We start from the raw sequence: 24,050 nt of genomic DNA on the forward strand, positions 1-24,050 counted from the left end.
GACACAGAGGCACCTGGCCGGGGGCACGAGGGACTGGCACTCTAGAGACAGGGGCACGGGACGGGCACAAAGGGGAACGGGGCAAGGGGGGAGGGGGGCGCAATAACACCGAGGAACGCAAGGGACTGAGGCGCAGGGGGCACGGAGACTTCTACCTGAGGGGGAAACGGCAGAAAGAGGCTACGAGTGAGAGGATATTAATAATAATAATAATAATAATAACTATAATAATAATAATAGTAACAATACTACTACCACTACTCATAATAAATATAACACCAATGATATAAAATCAAGCGCCTCTTCGGGGAGAGGTGACACCTTCTTCCCTGGAGGTATTGTCGGGGGGCAGCAGATGCTGATGGGGAAAGCCTCCGGCTGCTGTGGGCTGCGGCTCGGAGTCCCCGGGAGAAGCCGGGGTAGCGCTCACTGGGCGATGGATTTAGCGACGGGACAGGCTGAAGGTAAAGTTTGTGACTGTTACTTTTATTTCTGAAGCTTGCCCCTTGAAAGTAACCTTGAGCATAACAATTCTGCTACGACTGATCACCATTATGATTAGTAGCAGTAGTGTAGGAGTATCATTACCGGTGTTATTATCAATGATAATACTGTAATAATGACAATACTTCTACTATTACATCATCATAAACACTACGGCTGCGGCTCCCTGGGGCACGTGGCCTCATTTCCAGACTTTGAATTAGCGACCTTGATGCCAGGATGGCCGTGTTTTATTTCGATCACACTGTTTGCCCGCATTGTGTGATCCTGGTCAGGTTACTTCCTCGTGCCCCACTTACCGAATATGCCAAAAAAGGAAGCGCTTGGAAACGGCCAGGAGGCGCGTTTAAGGACATGGACTCAGTGGTGCGACCTGGTGCACAGGGAGTGACAACAACACAGGACACGAGACCTCGGACTTGAGGGGGCAATCTTTTTGGGACTGTGCCTCACTTTTCATTAACAAACTTTTTGTCCCGGATAAACAGAGACAATGACAACAGGGGAATAGGTGAAAGCAAAACAGTGAAAGGGGGTTAATGCTGATAAAAAGAACCCTGCAAGATTGAGGAGAAAAGACGGGGGGGGAGGGTGGTGTGAGTAAGTGGGGTGGGGGGGGGGGGTTAAATAAGGACTGGGGATTGTCGTCCCGCATTCAGGACTCCAGTCCCCCACCCCATCCTGCCCTCACAGCGCGTTCACCTCTCCTACAGGTGTAACATTTGATTTCCCGAAATCCACTAACTTTTCGCGCCCTTTAAGAACTGTTGCAAGAAGAGGCCGCTGCTACTTAATTAGTTTATCATTTAATGAACCAATCAATAGTTCCTGGTTCACAAATAGATGTAAAGGACACGCGAGCGTGCGTTTGGGACCAGGAGCAGAGTTCACAGTAAATCTGAGATCTGCCTTTCTTCTCACACGGGGCAAGTTATTCATCAGCAGCGAGAGTTCGCAGAGCTCGCGACCGTCCATAGATCGCCGACATAATCATGCGGCATCAAGCCTTCGTACAAGCCTCGCGCGGACCTTACACTTGGGATTTTTGGGGGGAGAGGGGGTGTTACATGCCGCCCGACCTTATATGGGAACGTTGTTCTGCACTGCAGCAGTAGCACTTCTATGTTTCCGTTTCTTTTATGACGGAAGCATCTCTGGCACGACGGATTTTATGCGGCATGACCAGTTGTTCTAGGACACGGAGAGTTATTTGGCTTGTACACATTTTCTTTGGCATGGAAAGGTCCACTATGGTGAGGCAGTTCTTAGAAGACGGACAGGTGATACAGGGGAGTTTCTGTGTTTCGAACCGTGCTTAAAGTGTGGTCCGATTTCAAATGTTTGGAGTAGTTTTGTATGCGGGACAGCTCATGGATGCGGAGTCTGTCCTTGAAAGGAAGGGGTTCTTAATATAGGCCGGACAGAGCTCTATATTGTAGAGATATATATTTATGTAATATTGACGGATTGTACGGACAGTTCGTACACTGTGGTGACAGTTCTTATGTGGTTGCTAAAATATGTTTATATGGCAAGCACAATTGATATGCGGTGAGACATTTCTTAAGGCATTACCAGTTGATACATGGAGGGAAGATTTCATATAAGGCTGAAAAAGTCCTTATACTGCCTAGATTTTTCTTAAGTACCATACCTGGCTTTAGAGTTCTTATGTGACATACAGAGGGAGTGTATGTATAGGCAGTGCTTATATGACATGGAGGATGCTTCAATGTATAAGACGTTCTAACTATATGGAGAATACAGGTATGTATTAGGAGTGGTTATGTGGCAAAGGGAATGCCTGCACGCAGAGGTAATTCTTATATGGCAAGAAAAGTGCTTGCATGTATAGAAAGTTATCGTAGGGGAAGAACAATGCTTATATTTGTAGGTAGTTCTCATGTGGCATGGATAATGCCGTATCTATGGGGAAGTGTTATATGGCAAGGAGACTGCTTGTGTGATTCAGTAGGGAGTTGTTATGCTGTACACTGAGGACGTGTATGGTATGAAGAAGTCTCATATGCGAGCGCTCTTGTGCGGCACCGACTCTTATAATGAGGGCAAACTGTGTTTACATGGCATGGATACTTGTGCGGTAAAGAAACTTTTTATATGGTGCAGACATGGCTGGCGGGGCGTTGCTATATAGCGGGAACAGCACTTATACATCTTGAGCAGTTCTTATAAAAGGCGAGCTCTGATCTAGCTGAGACAGTTCGTTTATGGCATGGCCTTTTCGTATATCACAAGAACTTTTCGTTTTTGGCAACACCACTGCGGAAATTATACGGAGAGTTCTTATAGGATATAAAGTGTCCTTGCATGGTACCGACAGTTCGTGTATGGTATGCCCAGTGTTCATATAATGTGAACAGTTCGCATGTGGCATGGTCAGTGTTTATGTAATGTGAATAATTCGTTTGAGGCATGGTCAGGTCTTCTCGGGTGTGAACTTTTTATATGCGGCACCGCCTCTTCTATATGCTACGGCAGTTCACATATCACAATTGAGTTCTTATATGATTTTGAAAGTTCGTACACGCGAGTAAGATGTCTCTGAAAGTTGAAACCTAAGCCCTGCAATGATCTCAAGCTCACCGGGTAGAACACCGACACCGTAGACTCAGGGGCCCATCCTTCTAGGGTCGGTAATACCATTACATTGGGAAATAGTAACTTTTTTATATTTTCAGTGTCACTACTTAAATGGTATGGACGGTTCACTTATGGCATGATCGTTTTTTATATGGCACGGTCAGGTCTTATATGGCCAGCGCGCACATGGCATTGCAAGCTCTTGTAGGCTACAGATACTTGGCAGATGGCACGGGCAGTTCTCGCCTGAGGGAGAGTTCCAATATTCTGGGTGGCCGGGGTGGGGCCGGTACTTCATACGCACTTGGGAGGCAGCTACGAGGTAGCGGGCCGTGTTTCGTGTACCGGAGGCGTCTCGTTTATTTCGATCCTTTGCAGACAACAGTTCTGATGTTATCTTCTCTCGCGCCGAGTGTCAGCGCCGAGGCCTTCCTTCAATTCTGAGCCTCGGGCTCAGGGCCTCGCCCTGCTGGAGGTCCGGCCGAGGTGACCACGGCCGGACCTTGGACAGCGCTGGACAGCCGCCTCCATCGTGGGTCCACAGTCTTCTCCTGCCTCGCGCAATCTCCGATCGGAGTCTACATGGTGCGTCTATTTTTCTTTACGAGGATTGTTTTACAGCGCCTTGTTTCTCCTATAGGTTACTTCAAAGCACTGGCAGCGGGAAAAGAAATACAAGTTATTTCTTGTGAGCACATTCCTTCCAAGCACTTGGCCTTTTTATACCCAGGCACTCTGGGCGTCTCCTCCTCCTGTTGTCAGCAGGTACATGTCCAGACGTCCCGGATTTCCCCGGACAGTCCTGGTTTTTAGAGCACTGTCCCGGTGTCCCAACACTTCTCTTAATTTTAAATAAATGTCGCGGTTTTTGGGACAAAGGCCAGATCATTAAATAAATGTCCTGGTTTTTGGGACAAAGGTCAGATCATCTAGGGAAGCATAAGTTAAAGGTATGCTCTCCTTTAAAAGACGCATACAGAGTATGACATAATTAAAGTAATTTATCTGTAACTGTCAGGCAACAAAGTCCCCTGTCTGCTACCAGCAGAGAGATGAGTGGGGAGCAGAGAGAGGTGGGTGTGGGTGGGTTGGGGGTGCAGGGTGGGAGGTCAAGCCATAGCTTATTTTAAATATGTAGTCTTGTAAATCTATGTATCTATCTCTCTCTCTCTATATATATATATATACATGTATATACACACACACACACACGTATGGGCATACATTCACAAAGCTACTCAAATAGCCAAGATATAAAAGTGAGAGTAAAGTCTTTAGGGCCATATTTATACTCTGGTTGCGCCGAATTTGCGTCGTTTTTTTCGACGCAAATTCGACGCTAAACTAACGCCAACTAACGCCATATTTATACTATGGCGTTAGAGGCGAATAGCGCCAAAGTTCCCGGAATGTGCGTAATTTTTTAGCGTGAACCCCTTCCTTGCGTTAATGATATGCAAGGGAGGCGTTCCCGTCTAAAAAATGACTCCCAGGCCTTTACGTGGTATTTATACTCCCGGGCAAAAGAGACGCCCGGGAGTGGGCGTGGCTAAAAACGGCGCATTTGCGCCGCTTTTTAACGCCTGGGTCAGGCATGGCGTTAAGGGACAAGTGGGCTCAAAATGAGCCCAGAGTGCCCTCCCCTGCCCCCAGGGACCCCCCCTGCCACCCTTGCCCACCCCAGGAGGACACCCAAGGACGGAGGGACCCACCCCAGGGACATTCAGGTAAGTATTTTTTTATTTTTTTTAAATAATTTTTTGTGGCATAGGGGGGCCTGATTTGTGCCCCCCTACATGCCACTATGCCCAATGACCATGCCCAGGGGACAGAAGTCCCCTGGGCATGGCCATTGGGCAAGGGGGCATGACTCCTATCTTTACAATGATAGGAGTCATGTTGATGGGGGATGGGCGTCGAAAATAAATGGCGCAAGTCGGGTTACGACGATTTTTTCGACGTAACCTGACTTGCCCCATTTTAAGACGCCCATGCGCCATTTTCCCCCTACGCCGGCGCTGCCTGGTGTACGTGGTTTTTCTCGCGCACACCAGGCAGCGCCGGTCTGCTTGCGCCGGCTAACGCCATTCAATAAATACGGCGCCCGCATGGCGCTTCAGAATGGCGTTAGCCGGCGCAAAACTTTTTGACGCTAAACTGCGTTAGCGCAGTTTAGCGTCAAAAAGTATAAATATGGGCCTTAGTTCTTTATGTATGTCTGGCCTCTCCTGGTTTTTGCTCCTCAAAATCTGGTCGCCCTAGACAGGGGCCTACTCTCACGTGTAGGGAGCAGATAGTATCGCTCCTCCCTGGTGCGCCCCTCATTGTGGTGCACAGGTGACAGTCACAGAGTCCGAACAAGGCACAGTATGTGTGCTGGGTGAAGTGCCGGTTTCACACACTGGTGCAGTGACTGGTTTGCAGCAAGAATGCGGGGTGGTGATTGGTGGTTGTGTTAGTGTGGGTTCGGGTCCAGGAGGGTGAGTGGTTGCCCCCGGGCCGGGCTCAGAGCTTCTCACACAAGTTCACAGTGAAAGGGGGGGGGGGCACCCGGGGTGATGTCTGTGATGTGTGTGCTTTAGGGAGTACCACCGACTGAGCACACACCTGCTACTCCAGGGATTTATCCGATACCCCTCAGTACCGCTTTGCCTCCAGCCCGTGCACGCCGTGGGGTTCCGTACTGCACGTGCACCTTAAAGCCCTACCTCTTGTGCGCGTGGCCACAGGGACCAGGTCCCCCTTGATAAGGGTACGTTAGTCTGTGTGAAATGTGCGACAAGACAGCCGTCTCATGGTCCAGACGCATCCCGCTGCCCTCTCCCCAGCCCCAGTGAGCAGTCATCTCCGCTTTCAATGCAAGTTTCTCTCCTTTCCCATCTCTGTGTCTAGGTATGTGTCCGTCTGTCTGTCTGGGTCTGTATTCTGTGTACTCGGCTCTGTCCGTCTCCGCGTCTCTCCACTCGCCCCTCTAGTTCTCTCTCTCCCTGTCTCTCTGTGAATTTCATTCACTCTGCTCACTTGAATATTTCTCTTACTGCACCCTGTCTGCCCCTGTCTGCCACTCTATCTGGCTGTCCCTCTGTTTGTTTTTAGTCTCTCTGTCTCAATCTGTCTCCTTGTCTTTGCATATGATTCTGAGTTTATGTCTCAGTCCTTCTAGCCGCCTGTCTCTCTGTCTTCCAGTCATGAACTGTGTTTCCATCTGTCTATTACTCAGTTCCTGCCTAGATCGGCCCTTTCCTCAATACGTTTGTAATTTTCTTTGTTTTAATCTCTGCCTCGTCTTGTATTTCATTTTATTCCAAGGTCTGTAAGCCCTTCAAACCCCTTTCCCTCGCCCATGAAGTCCTCGGGTGGAAAGGGTTCGATTTTTAGCTGTTGATTTTTTCCTCCTTGTCTGTCACCTCTGGTTGTAGTTCGTCCCCTGCCTGTCTCCCGCCTCTGGTCCCAGGCCGCAGCAAGAATGCCCCTGTAATGTACAGCTCTTACCCGTACCTGACTCCCCCTGGCCGGCCGAGCCTCGCACAGTTCAAATCTACCGCCCCCGCCCTCCTCTCGCATCCTCGAATGCGTATTTGCTACTCCCACTCCGTATGCATGGGGCCAAAGTACACGTTTCCTGCATTAAAAGACGTGTTAACAAGACATACTTTAAAGCGCCTATAAATATATACGAAGGCGTCGTGACGACGGTTCGCAAAGGTGGTGTTTGTCTGCGTCAGTCGGTCTTAACAGTCTGTTTGGTCGCCATAGTGTGTGCTGTAAATGCCCACCAGACACACACACGATGACTTAAAGGTAGAGTTTTGCTATTACAAATAACGCCACTTACCAAAATTAGAATTAGGTGCACTTTCTTCTATCGAAGGACAGCCATTTTGGATCAAGTATGCTCCCTTCTTCCTCAATTCTTCACCAGTGCTTAATTTGTAAACGAATAAAGGCCGGGGCCCAAATTTTGTCTCAGGACTGTCCAGCGACCTTCGGAATGCCAGGATTGGCAAATACGAAGTTGGTTTTGCTTGGATTCACCTCTGCGTTGTTATTCCACCAATGTGCCCGCTTACCTCACTCTTGCAGGTTCATTTTCCTCCTTGCTTCCTCAGTTTCGCAGTTTTTCTGTATTTCTCTTCGACCTTTCCTTTTCTCCTTCAGTTTCAAAGACTGCTGATTGACAATGAGTCCCATAGCCCAAAACAGAATGCCGGTGGGCCCGACCTGCAACCAACAGGTCAAATTGAGCAGTGCCTTTCAGTCAGTGATGCCATAATGTGGGCGCTTTTTAATTGTATTTTGGGTTTGGGGAGCTGTACTGTGGAAGTAGTGGACTGGTCATTCAGCCACCTGCTTGTTCCCCAGCTGAATGCAGGCTCCTGGCAGCTTTCAGAGCCGGCCTGGCCCACGCCTTCCTACCCCCGTTTAGTTGCTGCCGACCTCAGTGTGGGGCTGCCCTCAGCACCGTTGCCTGGCCGTTTTCAGTTTCTAGTTTAGCCCTCTGTTCTCTGTGTGCAAAGGAGGGGCAGAAGTAAGTGAAAAGAGGAAAGTAACAATCTTCTTCTAGTGCCATTCTGCACACTATCTTCACATTTTCAGTGTAGTGACCAGCTTTGCCCTCCTGCCTCCCCCTTCACTCTGCCAACCGTCTTCAACCAAACGCTGAGGAGCAGAATCACTTCTTTGCCAGGTAGAGAGAGGTGACTGAGCATTCCCTCCCTCCTCATTGCAGAACAAACCCCTTTCAATGAATTAATCTGTATCTTGGTGGTGATTATTAGGGGGATACAAACCCAGGCAAGCTACTCACGCCCAAGGGGCAGAGAAAAATCGCTGGTTGAGGTTCCGTTTGAGCCTGCACCCCAAAAAGAGACAATTTACCAAGAGCTACTGAGGTTAGTATGGTTTCCACTTATGTACATACCCGGATTTAAGACTTTGCACAATAAAAGTTATGTCACTAGAAGAGTCTATCGTGCACAATACCCCAGTACCATCTGCTGATGATGGATTAACCACTGTGTACTAAACTTTATTACACTGTGCTAGAGAGGGAATAGTAATATCATACAATACCCTATTACACTCTGCTAATGAGGTAATAACCATAGCTCACAATACCTTACCACACTCTCCTAGAGAAGGAGTAGCCATAACATACAATACCCTATTACACTCTGCTAGAGAGGGAATAGCCTTAACATAAATAACCTATTACGCTCACCTAGTGAATGATTAGCCGTAGCACTCAAAATTCTACCTCACTCGCCTAGAGAAGGAATAGCGTTATCATACAACACACTCCGCTAGTCAATGAATAGCCCTAGCACTTGATACCATTATACACTCTCCTAGAGAAAGAATAACCATAACATACAATAACCTATTACACTCACCTAGTGAATGATTAGCCGTAGCACTCAGTGCTCTACTAAACTCTCCTAGAGAAGGAATAGCCTTGGCATACATTACAATTCACTAGTGAATGAATAGCCGTAGCACTTAAGAGCATATTACGCTCTCCGAGAAAGGAAAAAGCAATAGCAAACAATGCTCTACTACATTCTGCTAGAGAGGGAATAGCCGTATCACACAATACTCTAACACAAACTCTTACTGGGGGAATAGCCAAAGAGTACAATATACAGTCACACTCTGCTAGTGAATGAATAGCTGGAGCACACAGTCGCATATTAGACTCTTCTGGAGAGGGAATAACAGTAGCATAAAATACCACAAAATACCACACTACACTCTCCTAGGGAGGGACTAGCCGTAAATATTGTCCTAGAGAGGGAACATCTGTAGCATACAATATCCTATTTCACTCTGCTAGTGTATTAATAGTCGTACCACACAATATCATACCACACTCTCCCAGCAAGGAAATAGCTTTAGCATACAAAACATCATTATGTGTGCTAGTGAGGAGATAGCTTTAGCATACAGTACCCTCATGTCTTTTGCTAGAAATGGAATACACTAGATGTACAATTCCCTGATGCACTCTTTGAGCAGTGTAACAATTGCTCAAAAAATTCACTCTGCTTGGGAGGTGGTAGGCACTGAGAACCCGTTACTGTAACAGGTTACAAAGCGGTAATCAACATTGTGCCACATAATTCGACCCAGTCACTATTTTTTTTTTTAAACTTCGATTTTAACTAATTTTGTCGCCCAGCTTTTCTTTTCATCAACAGAGAAAACAAGGTAAATAAGAAAAAAAGACGATTTTACACCTTATACCCGCCTCCAAAGTTTGCACACTTTCTTTAGTGCTTAATTCGCTTTGAAGACCAAAAGGAAAACTACATTTCCTTTGCTGTACAACCACTGCATTTTCATTTTTTATATTTAGGCTTAAAACCGGGGTTAAAATATAATTTAAATTGGCGAATTCTTACAAAATTTGTTATGCTAATATGTTGAGCTCAGCTGCTGATACATATTTCACATATTTGAGAGTCTTCAGTGCCCAACTGTACAGATAAAAGACAGGCAAACACATTTTACACTATTGTAACTATTAATCCGAGGTTCTTTTATGTCCTCACTGACTGGCTCTCCATAGTCCAGAATTATTAAATTAACAACCTGTATGCAGTTTAAAGCAACATTTAATATCGGGCTTCATTTGTGAATACTGTGCGATCTGTAAGAAGTTCTTCAAGAGTCCCGTGGTGGTTGTAAGTCATGGCGTGGCCTTTTATAAAAATCCTAAATAGACAAATGAGGTCTATCTGCCCCGTGATGCACACATGGTAAGATCTGTATATAGGAAAATGTCCATGTAAGATTCAGGCACTGAGAGGCAGTACTTGACTCCGAACCAATGTCTCTACTTGGGAGCTCAGGCACTCGTATAGAGGAGGCTGGCACGGGCAGTGTGGGGGGAGGGGGGCAAGAAAAACTTAGGGACAAATGGGAAATAACCAGCCTCACCGTGAACACAACCACTTAAATTAAAGGGGAGCGCGAAATGCAAGTGCTGTTTTTATTTTAACTTAATTTATTGCATTTGCCCTTGTTTTTTAATAGTGATGAATGGAAATAGTTGAAAACTTTTTTTTCGGTTACGACAGTGACCTTAAAAGTACATCAAGAAAAGTTACAAAGTACACAATATATGTACAAATAAGAAAAGAGTATACTCGCAAACATTCCAATAAAATGCAATTCACTAAATTTTTCAGAAAATGTTAAAAATAAAATACGATTGATACAAGTTTAAACAGCTTTAGCAAATAAGCACCACTAAAAAGGCATCTACCTTCTTCTCTTAATCGAACCTCTTAGAAGAGAGTATACAGTTAAATATGCAGCACCACATTTGCCTAATATTTTGGTGTAGATTTGCTAAAACAGTGCAGTGCAGTGCTGCAGCCAAAGTTGCTGTGCTGTCTTGCGCTAGAAGTCAAGAGCAGCGCAGAACCATATCTACTACGATACAGCACCGCTGCTCTCTTCCACAGCGCAGGCGCGCAAACAGTCGCCCAGTGGCACACACACACCTTAGCACAATTGTGCACAGGGGTGGGTGTGATGTCTACCTCACGTTTAGTATTAGGAGGGTGCACTTCCAGTGCAAAATACTATGCCTAGACAAACTTTTAAAATGTTCACATACTGGATGTGTGCTGTATAGTGCAGCACAAAAAATCAGGAGAAAAGAAAATATTTCTCCTACTTAGTGTCTGTCTAAAGGATTCATTATTTTTTGGTGCCATGTCCTGATTTACAGTTGTATTAGATAGGGTGTTGCTTTGAAAACCATAAGTGGTGTTATGGGAACACCCAGGGACCACCCACGGGATGCCCCTTGTCCTAAAATAGCGCAGAGCTTTATTGGCGTTACTTTGAGGGCTAGCTTCCAGCGCAATTAAAAAAAAAAAGGTTTGCATTGTATAGTAAATACTTCGTCAAAAATGTGCACATCTTTGCATGATTTTTCATGTCTTTGTGCTGCCTTTAATAAATCAGCCCCCATTCCTCCTTCTGAAAATATATAATGGGGGTGTTCTGCAGCACGGACTGCTCTTTCACTGACCCAGTATAAGAGGCATGAGATCTTCTTTCTTCGTTCCTGGCAACCTTTGACATACTTTGTTCAGGACATGAAGGAAGACTTGAACTGCCTAAAGTATATTCTCTGGTCTCAATTTAATGTTCTCCGAATTGTGGAAGCAGCAATGCATGGTATCAGAATAGAGCACGAGCCAGACCTACAGGCAATAAACAGCATGCGCCATATCCCAGCTATCATGCTTGCTCAGAGATCCCTCTATATGTGGCATGATGGGCACTAGCATAAAGCTTTTCAACTTAATGATTATTTGTGGCACTGTCCTGGGGGCAATTTTGCTTCCTCCTCTGTAGGACAGTTTATTGGCACCAGTGAGAGGGAACATTTCTGAATTGATCTGGCCATTTATTTTGTTGACATTATTATTTAATTCGGTCATTATTCACTATTTGTAATAGCACTCAATCAGAATTGGTATGATGTGGTAACTACATCAATAGCAATAATACATTTTAGGCCATAATTACAAGTAGTCTAGTCATCTTCCCGGTAACTTTGAATTCCAAGAGTTAATTATTCTGGGAGGTAGAAGTAAGCTCAGGGGGGCAAAGTTACAGTCATTTACAAGTTGGAACCTCGTGGTCCATTTAGAAATGATACTTTTCTGGGGGAAATCAGTAATTTTGGGTCCGATTTCTGTGTAATTCTTTATTTTTGTCTAGAGCTTCACTTGGAGAGTTTGACTGCCTGCTGCTGCCAAAATCTCCAGGTGAAACAAAACAGATTAACAATGTTCCTGTATATTTCATTATTTTGAGGGGATCAGTAGCTATTGTTACTAAGCCCATCAGATTTTTCTGGCACCCCTAGATGAGGGTCTTAGTGTAGAACTTACATTACACAGTAATAGTACCAACACCATGAACATACAGTTTTTTGTTAGAAATGATGAACTGCATTCTAGGACTTCAACTAAATATTGCAGTAAGATCACTGCTATATTTCAAGAGTGTTCCAGCAAGTAAGCATGGGTGAATGTGCGAACATAAACTGCACATAAATAATTTTCAACAACAGAGGGATTTCTTTACTAAGAATTTGCACGTGTGCTCTCTGGCGCAAAGAGAACCAAAGTGCCAAATTATTCATCATTGTAAAAGCCAGTGGGCACAACCCACAGTTGTACAGCGCGCAGCAAGCACCCCTTGGACTTCAAAACAGAGACTGTAATCTGATTTACATTTTATCTCTCTGCAGAAATTTCGACCAGTGACGAATTAATCAATTTGGAAAACAAAACACTTCCCACATGGTTTATGATTGTGCTCATTTAATATTCTAATTTAAGCAGCACATTTGAGTTCTAGAGCTGGCGAGTAGATTTAGGTAGTCTGGTGGACATTTTTTAGGTCGATATTTGGGTTAGGTAGACATTTTTGTATTCTACATCTAAAGGATTTATGCTTTTGCGAAATATGTTTTCTCAGTCTATATTTTCACATGCAGCTGTAAACAGAAATTGAACATTACTTTTGATGAACTCTTCAAAATGAAAAAAGAAGACATTATTTCATTTGTTATTTGAGGTAAAGTCTAATCACAGTGTAAGGATGATTCAGCAGAGAGAGCGCCAGACAGCTAATTGTCCACGTTTTCACAAACAACTGTGAGTGACAAGTGATTTCAATATGTTAAAAAGATGTAACTGACATTTCTGTAGTACAATTTGTTACAAGATTTCTGAAATATAGTGGTTATTGTATTCCTTGTTACAAACACAGGGCCTGATTTAGATATTGGCGGATGGGTTACTCCATCACAACAGTGACGGATATCCTGTCCACCAAAATCTAAATCCCATAGGACAGAATGGGATTTAGATTTCGGCGGATAGAATATCCATCACCATTGTGACAGAGTAACCCCTCCGCCAATATCTAAATGAGGCTCATACTGTTGGTTTCTCAATTTGGACAATGAATTGAATGACCTTTTTGATGATTACGCAAACATTTGTATTGCACATGCTAACATTTTTAAAAGCCTAGTCAGGCCTGCTGTTCCTTATGTACAAAAATACGTCACCACGTGCAGTGGCGGCCGGCAGCTTTAGGAGGAAGGGGGGTGGGCGGAAAGCACACACACACTCATTCTTGCACACACACACACATATGCATGCACATCCATTAACATTCAAACATGCACGCACGCATCAAACATTCATTTTAAAAGATCACACACACACTCATTCTTTCACACACACACGCATGCACATCCATTAACAACACTTATAACATTCAAACATGCACGCTCCCACCAAACATTCATTTTAAAAGATCACACCCACACACGTGCATGCATGCACGCACACACATCCATTAACAACACTCATAACATTCAAACATGCACGCACGCACCAAACATTCATTTTAAAAGAACACACACACACTTACCTTCAGCTTCGGAGGTCCCAGGAGGGTTGGGACTGCTGCCTTCCCTCATTGGCTGACCTCAGGTCAGCCAATAAGGCAAGGCAGCAGTCCCAGCCTTCTCACAGGGCTGCTGACCCCACCCAACTCTGTGACGAAGTGTCACTGATTGACGCTTGCCCTGAGCGCTTCAGCGCATAAACCTGAAGAGCCCAGGTCGAAGTCAATGGGTGACGCTTTCCTCGTCACCCAGGGGAGGGCCTCGAGGCACCTTTTCTGAGCCGAGGAGGTCACGCCCATAGAAGCTGTGACCTCCTCAGCCCAGCAAAGTTCAGCTCAGGCAGCCAGGAGTCTGCGCAAATCACACATGTCTCACTTCTCGCTGTCTGGGCTGAAAATGACGAGTGTCTGTCAGGCTGACCTTTGTTCAGCCTGACAGACACTCTTCATGAAGGTCAAAAGGTGGGGGGCGTGGCCCCCCCGCTCTAAAGGACGGGCCGCACCTGACCACGTGTTTGCCTTGTGCACCTTAAGTGCTTAAACACTTAACAAATTCAATAAGAGCCAATTGGGTATCAAAACATAAGGAGATTGAATCAGAATTTAGATCGATCATATGACATACTTCACAAACTGATTTATCAAACAGTATGTTTACATTATTATGAGCCCATGAGAGAAGCTTAGGGGGAAGGGTGAAAAGTATTAAGGAATGCTTTCAGGGACATTTCCACATCACTCTGGACAATGAAATGAGGTGTATCTATAGCTACATAGCATAATGAAGATCACCTGAAGGACGAGTATTTAAAATGAATGCAATCTGCTTTTTAGGAGTTGTGTAGTAGCAAAATTCAGAAAATGCACTTCTGTGTAGATTCCATGTGATTGTTTGCATTGTGCACTATACAGTCTACACTTTAAGATTAAGATTAGTAGTACTTGGAAGCAGGATTTATTTTGATCAAGGACAGGTTACTTGTTTGGTGTTATAAGTCCTTAAATGATGGTGCCCTGCTTTACTAATGTGTTGCGGATATAAAACAGTCCTGTCCCAGGGTTCACAGCGCGCTGTAAACAAAGGGCAGCCTACCATGCTCACTATGCCAGCACCACGAGCATGTGGTGCCCCGCCACAGTTGTGAGTAAACACGTTTCCACTCTAGTTGGGTCGGCTTGTCATAGGTTTTAGGTATTGATTGCACCTAGAAGTGTATTTAAAACAACTGAAACGAATAGCACATTCTCCAAGAATTGTTGGGTGAGTGCAAGTAATAATTGGAAGTAAGACTGAATATGACATTAATATTTTTAAAAAGGTGACCAAACTCTTTCTCACCTTGTAATGAAATCTCGCGTAAAGTTTTTCACTGAGATGAAAGAACAGTAATTCAAATGTTTGAAAACTTGGAGTTATGTGCAACTCTTCTTTTAAAATAATCTCTGTTAAGCCCTCGGACTCTTTGCCACAGCCCAGGTTGCCAGCTGCAGCACCCCTTACTCATCACTCGCCAAAGTTGACATGATGCACCCCTCGGAGAGGAGAGAATCCCATAGCTTATGTCCGCCCTGTAGCACAAGGTAATAGGCAGCTTGTATGGCACTCTGTAGTGTCAGAAAAGCCTGCCTCTACGCTCCCACAGCTGTTTCAGACAGAAGAGGGGAAGGACCAGGACAAGATATTCTTTGTGGTGGACCCTAACCCATCCAGCACTGTATTTTCAACCCATCTGGTGGTCTAGTGCGCTGAAGTGACTGCAAGGTGACACTTAGCACTCTACAGAACAGCAAAAATCAGTAAATGGATGGGCGTGGGAAACCCAACCGCTGCCACAGGCTGGGAAAGAGACAGCACGGACACCACTCTTCCTTCTGAGCCCTCCTCCTCCTTCACCCATTGCTTAATTTGTATGACAATGAATGTTGGGTGCAATATTTTTCTTAGAAGCCTGTGGCTGATGCTACGAAAATTGGGGATGTCGTATGCAAGGGCAGCATAGTTTTGATTCCACCTTACGCTGCTTTCATCTACCACCAGGCACACCATGCCACTTAATTCACTCTAGTAGGTTATTTTTAATCCCAACTTTCTTCCTTTGTCTGTTTTCTCCATCTTTCTCTTTCTCTTCCTTTTTCTGTTTCCCCTGTGTATGTTTTACTCTCTGGCTCTTGGTGAAAGCCTAATGTTGAAAAAACAATTGGCAGTTCCTAAAAATGAGTGCCGATGGGTTCCAACTGCAACCACCGGCTCAACTTAAGCACTGCTTTACTTTCCATCTGTGCCAGATAGTGTGATATCTCCTTTTGTTGTTCCAGTAAGCCATGATACCCTCTCTTGCCAGTAGACCTAGTCCACTTTTTTTCCCACTGGGTGCGACTTCCATCTTCTCAAATCACCTTCCAAATCTGTTGCCTTTCCCTGGTCTCCATATGTCCATTTCCTACCCACCCTACCTTCTCTCTCTCCCTCAGGGCTAAACGCTTTCCCTTTGCCACCCTTCCTTCTGCAGTTACTGCCCTGCACCCCCACATGTACTGGGCTGGTTTGTCGTCAGCTTTACTTTCATCTTTCAGGGCTCGGATAACACACACAGACTCTCAGTAGAACACTTTACAACACTGTACATACTTCCTGTGCACCACACATTTGCCACGTAGTTGGTATTATAGTGCTCGCCTAACTACACATCTCTAATAACACGCCACATGCACCACTTCTAGCAGTGTGCTTTATACCGGATATCCCACACAAAAAACAGCAAAGATAAAAAACAGCATTTTCCATGAGGACACACCATGCGTTATCATACAACAGATAGGCTGAACTTCTAATATTCATACAACAAATAGCAAATATGCAGTTTTTTTAGGATTAAGGCACCAAATAGTACTTGCTGCAGCAATTTTCTTACACATATATATATCCTGAGGCAGTGCATTTGTCCCTTCTTAGAAGATGGGTATGGGTTTCGTATAGCTCTTCGGTCTCAATCTTCAAACAGCAACATTTCCCCACAATTCATTGAAGTTGGCACAGCAACCTGACCTGGGAATACACCGGTCCACACTACTGACGCACATATTCACAAACCGAATCACACTTCAGTCTACAGTGGACATCTCTGAACTGTATGGAAAATGAACCCAATACTACCACAAGCAATGCAATGGGATACCCCTGGCACATTGTCCGCTATGCAAATACGCACAACATAATGTAACACACCATAATCTAACCGTCATACCGTAACATCATATAACTAAAGCGCCAGGTTTTCTGTTTTTACCTATTTTTATAGGTTTAATAGAGATGAAACAATGGGTTCCCTTTCTGCATTTATTGTTAAGAGTAGAAAAACAGAAAAAATGGGCTTCTGGCGGGAGAACTCTTCTTGCTGTCTTTCATTATTTATTTATACTCCAAATACTATATATATATATATGGATAAATAGCAATAAAATCCCCCAAAAATAAACATGGATAAAATATAGATGGAAATGTTAAAAAACATAAACACCATGTAACTGGGAGCCCTAAATATTACACAGAGATGGAATAAACACTGAATACCGTACACTATGTCACTGTGCTAGTGACCGAATGGCTGTCATATACAGTACCCTGATAGCTTGTGCTAGTAGCAGTATTGTCACAACGTGCTACACCCTGCAAGGTTCTAGTTACGTAACCGATGCAATGCACAATCCATTTTTAAGCACCGCTAGCTATGGAATACATACAGCTTACAGACCCCCTCGCCCCTGCACTCGAACAATGAAGGGATGTCTGACCTAAATACGTTTCCAAACTCAACTAGTGAAGCAATGTCCACCTTTACATTAAAATAATGCTGCATGCTGGAGACAGAAATGCTACTGGATGCAATTATCCTATACCTGCTGGTCGTAATGAAATGGCTGCTATGTACAGTAACAATATCTTGATACCTTCTTCTGCAATACTCTGGTACACTCTGATGAAACAGACGTTGTATAGTATATGTTAATGCATTCTGTTAATAGTAGTAACACAATACTCTAATACATGCCGCCAGCTGAGCAATAACTACATGTACAAGCCCCATAGACATTGTGCGAGTGAAGGACTATGGGGGTTATTCTAACTTTGGAGGAGGTGTTAATCCGTCCCAAAAGTGACGGAAAAGTGACGGATTTACCACCAGCCGTATTACGAGTCCATTATATCCTATGGAACTCGTAATACGGCTGGTGGTATATCCGTCACTTTACCGTCACTTTTGGGACGGATTAACACTCCTCCAAAGTTAGAATAACCCCCTATGTGCCTTGCACAATGCTTTTATACTGCTTGTGACAGAATCAGTGTACACAATTCTGATACACTCGATTGACGAAATGCCAGCTGGTTTTTAAAACCATCTTACTTCCCGGTAATAATGCAACAACTTTTGTATACAAGACCCTGATGCACTCTCAAAGTTATCAGACCTGACCTTCACTGGGCTTGAGCCATCCATTAAACTCTTAAGATGTAATTTTTCCCTAGTGGCATACATTTTGATTTGTCTCCAGGTATGACACTGAGACCGGTGTGCAGATGTTGAGATTGTACTTATAGATGCAAGGAGAAGGAACTTATTTCTAGGAGCTTAAATGCCACTGGTTGCAACGTTTTGTTTGAGGCCAGTGCATCCTCTCCTTACAGCTAGCTTTGTTCTGCAGTTGCCTACTAACATGTAATTACAGAACATGTCTCCATGTGTAGGGATCTGACCTGTCTCCAAGCCCGAGGTGTGAACGTATTGAGTGTTCGAGATTAGAGTGGTTCATAGAGTGGACACGGTTACGCAGTCCCATGATTGGACATGCATGGAGTGGCTCTTTCACGGTATGGGGTTACAGTGGTCCTGGGATATGCCTTGAGTAGGCTGAGCTTATGAGTTTACCTGTCTGGTCAGTCCGGGTTGGAGTGGTCGTCAGAGGAGACGGTATGGTGGTCCTTGAATTTGACACAACTCAGGAGGGGTATTAAAGGGACCTGGATGAAGTGGCCTTGTACTAAAATACAGCTGGCCTGGTCACGGCATAGTACATGGATTGGGTGCTCCCTGTGATGGGACCAAGCTCACGCAAGGGAATACTTTAGCTGACTAGGATCATCTCAAATGGACATAGCACAGATGGTCCTGAGATTCACATATTTGTAAATGAAATGACTTAGCCCTTGTACTCGCACCAATATGTATTGCTATGTCGTGGAAATCCCCTTCCGCCTGCATTGTTCTAATCCATTCTCTTCCCAGTGGGTGTGAGCCCCTATTCTCCTATCATTTCCAAACTCTGTTGGCTTTCCTTTTTCTTCGGTTGTCCTTTGTCAACCCACCTTACCAGTTCTAATCCATTGTCTTCCTACGAGTCACCAGGTTGAGCACTGCAGTCCACAGTTAGGTTTTAATAATTATTTTTACATGTATACATTATGGACTCTTACAGTATACTTAATGCTGGCAAAAGCTGCAGTTTGTATATTGACCTCCTGCATATATCCTGACACATTTATACCTTGTTTTCCAGCCACGGAGTCCGGACTCAGCATAACAGGACCCAGGACGGACAGCATGTTTTATTTCCACTGCCCCCCGCAATTGGAGGGTGAGTATGATGTGCACTGAAGTGAATGGAATCACATAACAAACGTGTGTTGTGTGGAGCAGAATGTGGGTGCAGAAAGCTGTCAGTCAGTGTGTCTTGTGGAGGATAATCAACACGTGGTTAGCTCTCCTCTTTGGACACACTGTCATAATTGCTCAGATCTGTGACATGGACAGCACCCAGTCCTACGGCCATTTCTGTAGGTGTCTGAGGCTCACTGCATTAGGGTTGCCAATGCACTTTCGAACAATTATAAGGTAGGCAAACTGTATAACAGTCTTTGAACCTTTACCACATTCTTTGCTGAAAGGCCTTCTATATATATATTTGACTGCAATAAGAACTTCTGAAGGCCCCCACTGCTAGCCCAAGGGTGATCGTGTAGGACACGCAAAATAGGGACAGGATTCTTTGAGCACACATAAGTAGTCATCTGTGCCTTTGTGCGAGTGTTTGCGAAATCACTGGCACTTTGACATCAAGAAGAATGATCCAGTTGCAGACCCTTTAAGACAGCAATAGTGAAAGTCCATCGAGGAAAGCTAAGAAAATGCAAGCGTGATGGGGCATCCAGGACAGAGGACAGGATCTCTTTCTTAGTGACATTAAGCCAGCGCCAGTTCTCGTGTGTACACTTCTGGATGATTACCAGACAATCAGTGGCTTTCTGCCTCTCACAAGGATCGTTAGAAACATTAATGCATATTTGTGTGTCATTGACATAAATATAGTGCTTAATTTGAACTGGTGGGCTCTTGTACTTGGCACAACATCTGAATGCCTACACTGGAGCTTATGACGCTCTGCTACAAGGTGCTGCAGTTAGTCTCATAAAGAGATGAGCACAGCAGCAGTTGTTTATTAATTCAATGCACATTAAAATGACTAATACCTGCTGGCCCAAAACATTCTTATTGCTTTGGGGGCTGGAATAGCCTGAATTGTCGCCTTTGCAGATGTGGGATTGTTAGTAGCTCTGTTGGTTCTGTCACCTGCAGCATTCACGGAGGCAATGGTTGGTGAAAGCTGCAGGGGCCTCCTGATGAGGGCCCTGGCACTTATTTTTATTTATTTATTTAGTTATTTTTTTACAAATTAGGCACTGCATAAATAAAAAAAAGGTGTATATGTTGAATCTAACAAAAATGTTTGCAGTGCCTCCATGTAGACACTAAAGAGGGTTGGGTTAGTGCAGAAAAGCGGGGTGCTACAGGTCTTGTTCATGGACGTGAGCAGCTGTCATATTACCTGGCCACGCAAGAGGTGAACAAGCTAAGTGTAATACCAACAATGCACAGTTAGCGGCAAGCCTGTTGAGGAGTATTGTAGGTTGTGGTGTCAAATGGTGCAACAAGGCCAAGGAGGGTTAGGACACATACCTGCCCTGGTCAAAGTCAGTCGGCAGATTTTCACAAATGTACATGATGAACAGGAGGCACAGTGGAGAGAATTGGTGAGCAAGCTACAACAGAGCATCTTGGAGGCTAGAATGTTCTCTTTCTTTGAAACTTGGTAATGCAGCCATGGGACCCCAGGAAGCCTCCTGTTCATCTGCCATAGGTTACCATAAATATGAATACTTCAGTGTCACCCATGAAATATGAATACTGCTGTGCGGTATTTAGAAGGTCTGGCATTATCTCCACATTCTGATTTCCACACCTCTGAATGGGGATTAATGCTGTAATACTGCCCGTTGTGTGGAAATTTGAACAGTTGTGTTTTCCACCTAAAATGTAAGCAAGTCACCACTGGCGAAATCTGTGCGTTGACGATCAGCTTGGTACAAAATAAGCGCTTCAGTTAGAATCCTGATTCAGTTGTGTAATCCTTATAGCCACAAATTGGAATGAACACAGGAGGGTCTCTTTATATTCTGGCTTGGTGCTCACTTTGACTTGTCAGGGATGCTTACGCAGCAAACAGCAAACAATCAGAGAAAGACACAGTCTGGAAAGCTGCAGTTTGGTTTGTGTTGCCAATGGGATCCGATTGATTTAAACGAGATGGCAATTAAAATTTCCCTGACACTTTTGAAGGGAATTTCAAAGCCAGATAAACCATAGACCTCAAGCACTTGCACTCTAGGACCGGCCATTTTCCGTGATAGAGTGCGTGATTTCAGTGATAACTCCCCGCACATTTTGATACTGGGGTTTGGTTGGAAAACGGACCAAAGCAAACATAACAGCACTTTAACTTTTTTCTGCACTTTCTTGAAAGTATACAAAAATGCAGGAATTGGTCCTCCTAGTGCGACGGTCATCACGAAGATGTTGTTTGCCTGGTTCTGTCAGGGTTTACCAACACTACGAGGAGTAGTCCGAACTTGGTCTGGGAAGCCCCCTCCTACCTGTCAGCTCTGCCCTATTATTGAAGCACGCTAAGAAAACCGTCCCTCCTCTGTATCCCCTGCCCTCCACCTTGCCATGTACCTGGAGTGTGCTCCTAAGTGCTTGGGCCAGGCTGTCAGAACCACTGGCCCTCGCTCCCCTCGCTTTCTTCTCCCGCCATTTGTCCGGGCTCTCAGAGCACCTTTCCTCGCTCCATGCCCCTCGTCACTCTCTTTCTCCTCTCCCCTTCCGCCGCGTGCCTGGCTTTGCAGGGAGAACCCCATTTCTCTCGCTATATTAGCTTTCCCTCCAGTTCTTGTCCAGCTCTGTTCTAGGCTACGTTGGCGGGACTCCCTTCCTTGACGCCTCCTTCCAGCACCTGTTACCCCGGTTCTCTTTTCTCGTCCCCCTTTCCCTCGTGCTGACAGAACTCCTCTCATCTCCGCTCCCCTCGCGCCCCTTTTCCAAGCTCCCGGTCTTTGCCGGGCCTAGGCTGACAGAGCTTCCCCTCCACTCTCTATGGCCCTCTTCTCACCTCCCTCCCTCCCCCGTGCCCTGCGCCCGGGGGCAGGCTCAGGCAGCCCCGGCCCCACCCGCACAGATGTTGGGTGTCATGCCTCTAATTGACACCGTGAAGCAGGCCCGGCCTGTGGCGCATCAATCTTTAATGCTGTTTTACAAACATCCTGGAAAACGATGAAAAGATGTTTTAAAAGCTTTACAGGAGCATCGATGGCAAATCCCACTTTCAGCATCAATAAGCCTCCCCCTCCCCCGGGCCTGCTGGGACTGCTCCAGATGGCGTGCCGGAGCTCAGGAGGACCCCTTCTGCCTCAAATGAACAGACAACAAACCGCGACCCACCAGGCCCGAACTGCATACGTTTCACCATCGTTGTTGGATGTTTCAAAAATAGAATTAAAAAAAAAGTGAGAATTCATTATCTCTTTGTAGTGCGCGTAAAATCAAACTGATACACGCCAAACTTGTGTACATAGCACAAGGATACATGTTTCAATATTGTGGCTGCTAACATTGTTGTCTTACTCAGAGTCATCTTTTTACGTTTCACAATTAAAATGCTAGCAAAGCTGTAATATTTTAAGAATAAGAAAAATCAAATCCAATACCTTGCATATAATTTTAACTAGATTTTACAAAGCAGGGGAGGTTCATATAGAATGTCTTTTTTTTAATACGACACACCGTAAAATTAGGTTCGTTTCATTGTGTACTTGTGTGTAGGTTAATTGTGAGGATCTTATTGGATCGTTAATTGTATGGTATTAAATTATAAGTCTGTGTTTGCGGGTTGGATAATTTCCATTAATGTGTACAAATGTAACTACAGCGCCGCCTTACACTAAAGGGCCAAGGGGGGAGCAGTTGATGAGCCCCAAGGTGTAGGAAAGGAGATTGGGGCCATCAGGAGGTATGGTAAGTGCTAGTTGCAGGAGTGTAGCTTCCATTGGTGTAGTAGGTGTAGTGGCACTGGGGCACAGAGGTTTGAGGGGCCCACTGAACCCTGCTTATTGCTGTATGCACATTTCAAGCAGCAGTCAGAGGGTCCCATTTCCTTCCTTGCCCTAGGGTGCACTTGGGCCCATAATACACTGGTCATGCCATGCCACTGGCTGGTAAGAAAGAGGCTGAAGCAGGCCCGGTTCCAGAAATTTATATCTGGATGGGCCAAGGTTGCGTTTGGGTGGGCCAATGTGTGCCCAACTTTCGACAGTTCTGGAGGTAGCCTACAACCTGGGCTCTGGTGCCACTGCACCTGCTGCAACATTGGCAGGTAAACCTCTGTCTCCTCTTCCCCAGCACCCACCTCCCCAGTGCAGCTTGCCTCAGACGTGAGCTAAGCTCGCCACTGGGCTGTTTTCTTTTTAGGGTCATGCCCAGAGCTTTGTCTCAGACAGTTGAAATATAGAGAAAATCATCTAAAGGCGGTATTTTTTTCCCTATCAGTACACAAGTAAAACAGCTATTCTTAAAAAATTGCACTATAAAATGTATTCTAGAGATTTCTTACCGACCCCCTGACTGATAATTAAAGTGAAACAAAAAATCACTTTTGTGGACATGGAGGGAGCACTTAACAGGTGCTTTCTCTGTGGCCTCTTTTTCTGTTACTGGGAGGGCCAAAGGTCATGTTTGGGTGGGCCTTGCCCACCTGCTAGAACAGGACCTGGGCTGAAGATGTCAGGAGGTGGGCTGAAAAATGAGAACTACAGGAAGGGCACAAGGCCAGAACAGGAGAAGGAGGACTGGCGATGGCGGAGGGAGCCAGGCTGCAGTGAGAAGTAAATCAAACAAGAGGGTAAACAGCTTTACATGCCACAGGGGAAGCAGAAGATGGGGCACTCAAAACTGAGAGTAGAAATGGTAAATTAAGCAAAAGATAGGCTATTGCGAGGTGCAGAGAGTCCTTTGAGAAACAGCATAGAAGAGAGGGCTGGAGATGCATGAATCCAACTAAATCTTTGCTAATTTCGACGTTACAGGCAAAGAACAATTATGTACATATCA

At 45.0% G+C, this 24,050-nt stretch overlaps 1 protein-coding gene across 2 annotated transcripts in view; it reads left to right on the forward strand.

The window, feature by feature from the left end:
• Positions 1–24,050, forward strand: part of DRGX (dorsal root ganglia homeobox) — a 115,100-nt gene that overhangs the window by 16,395 nt on the left and 74,655 nt on the right. For both annotated transcript variants that reach the window (XM_069242509.1, XM_069242508.1), the window contains exon 2: positions 19,111–19,188. In XM_069242509.1, coding sequence (XP_069098610.1) covers positions 19,155–19,188 — 34 coding nt within the window. In that variant the 5' untranslated portion in view covers positions 19,111–19,154. The remainder of the gene's footprint in view (positions 1–19,110; positions 19,189–24,050) is intronic.

Source organism: Pleurodeles waltl, chromosome 6 (assembly GCF_031143425.1).
Source record: "Pleurodeles waltl isolate 20211129_DDA chromosome 6, aPleWal1.hap1.20221129, whole genome shotgun sequence".
NCBI classification, from domain to species: Eukaryota; Metazoa; Chordata; class Amphibia; order Caudata; family Salamandridae; genus Pleurodeles; species Pleurodeles waltl.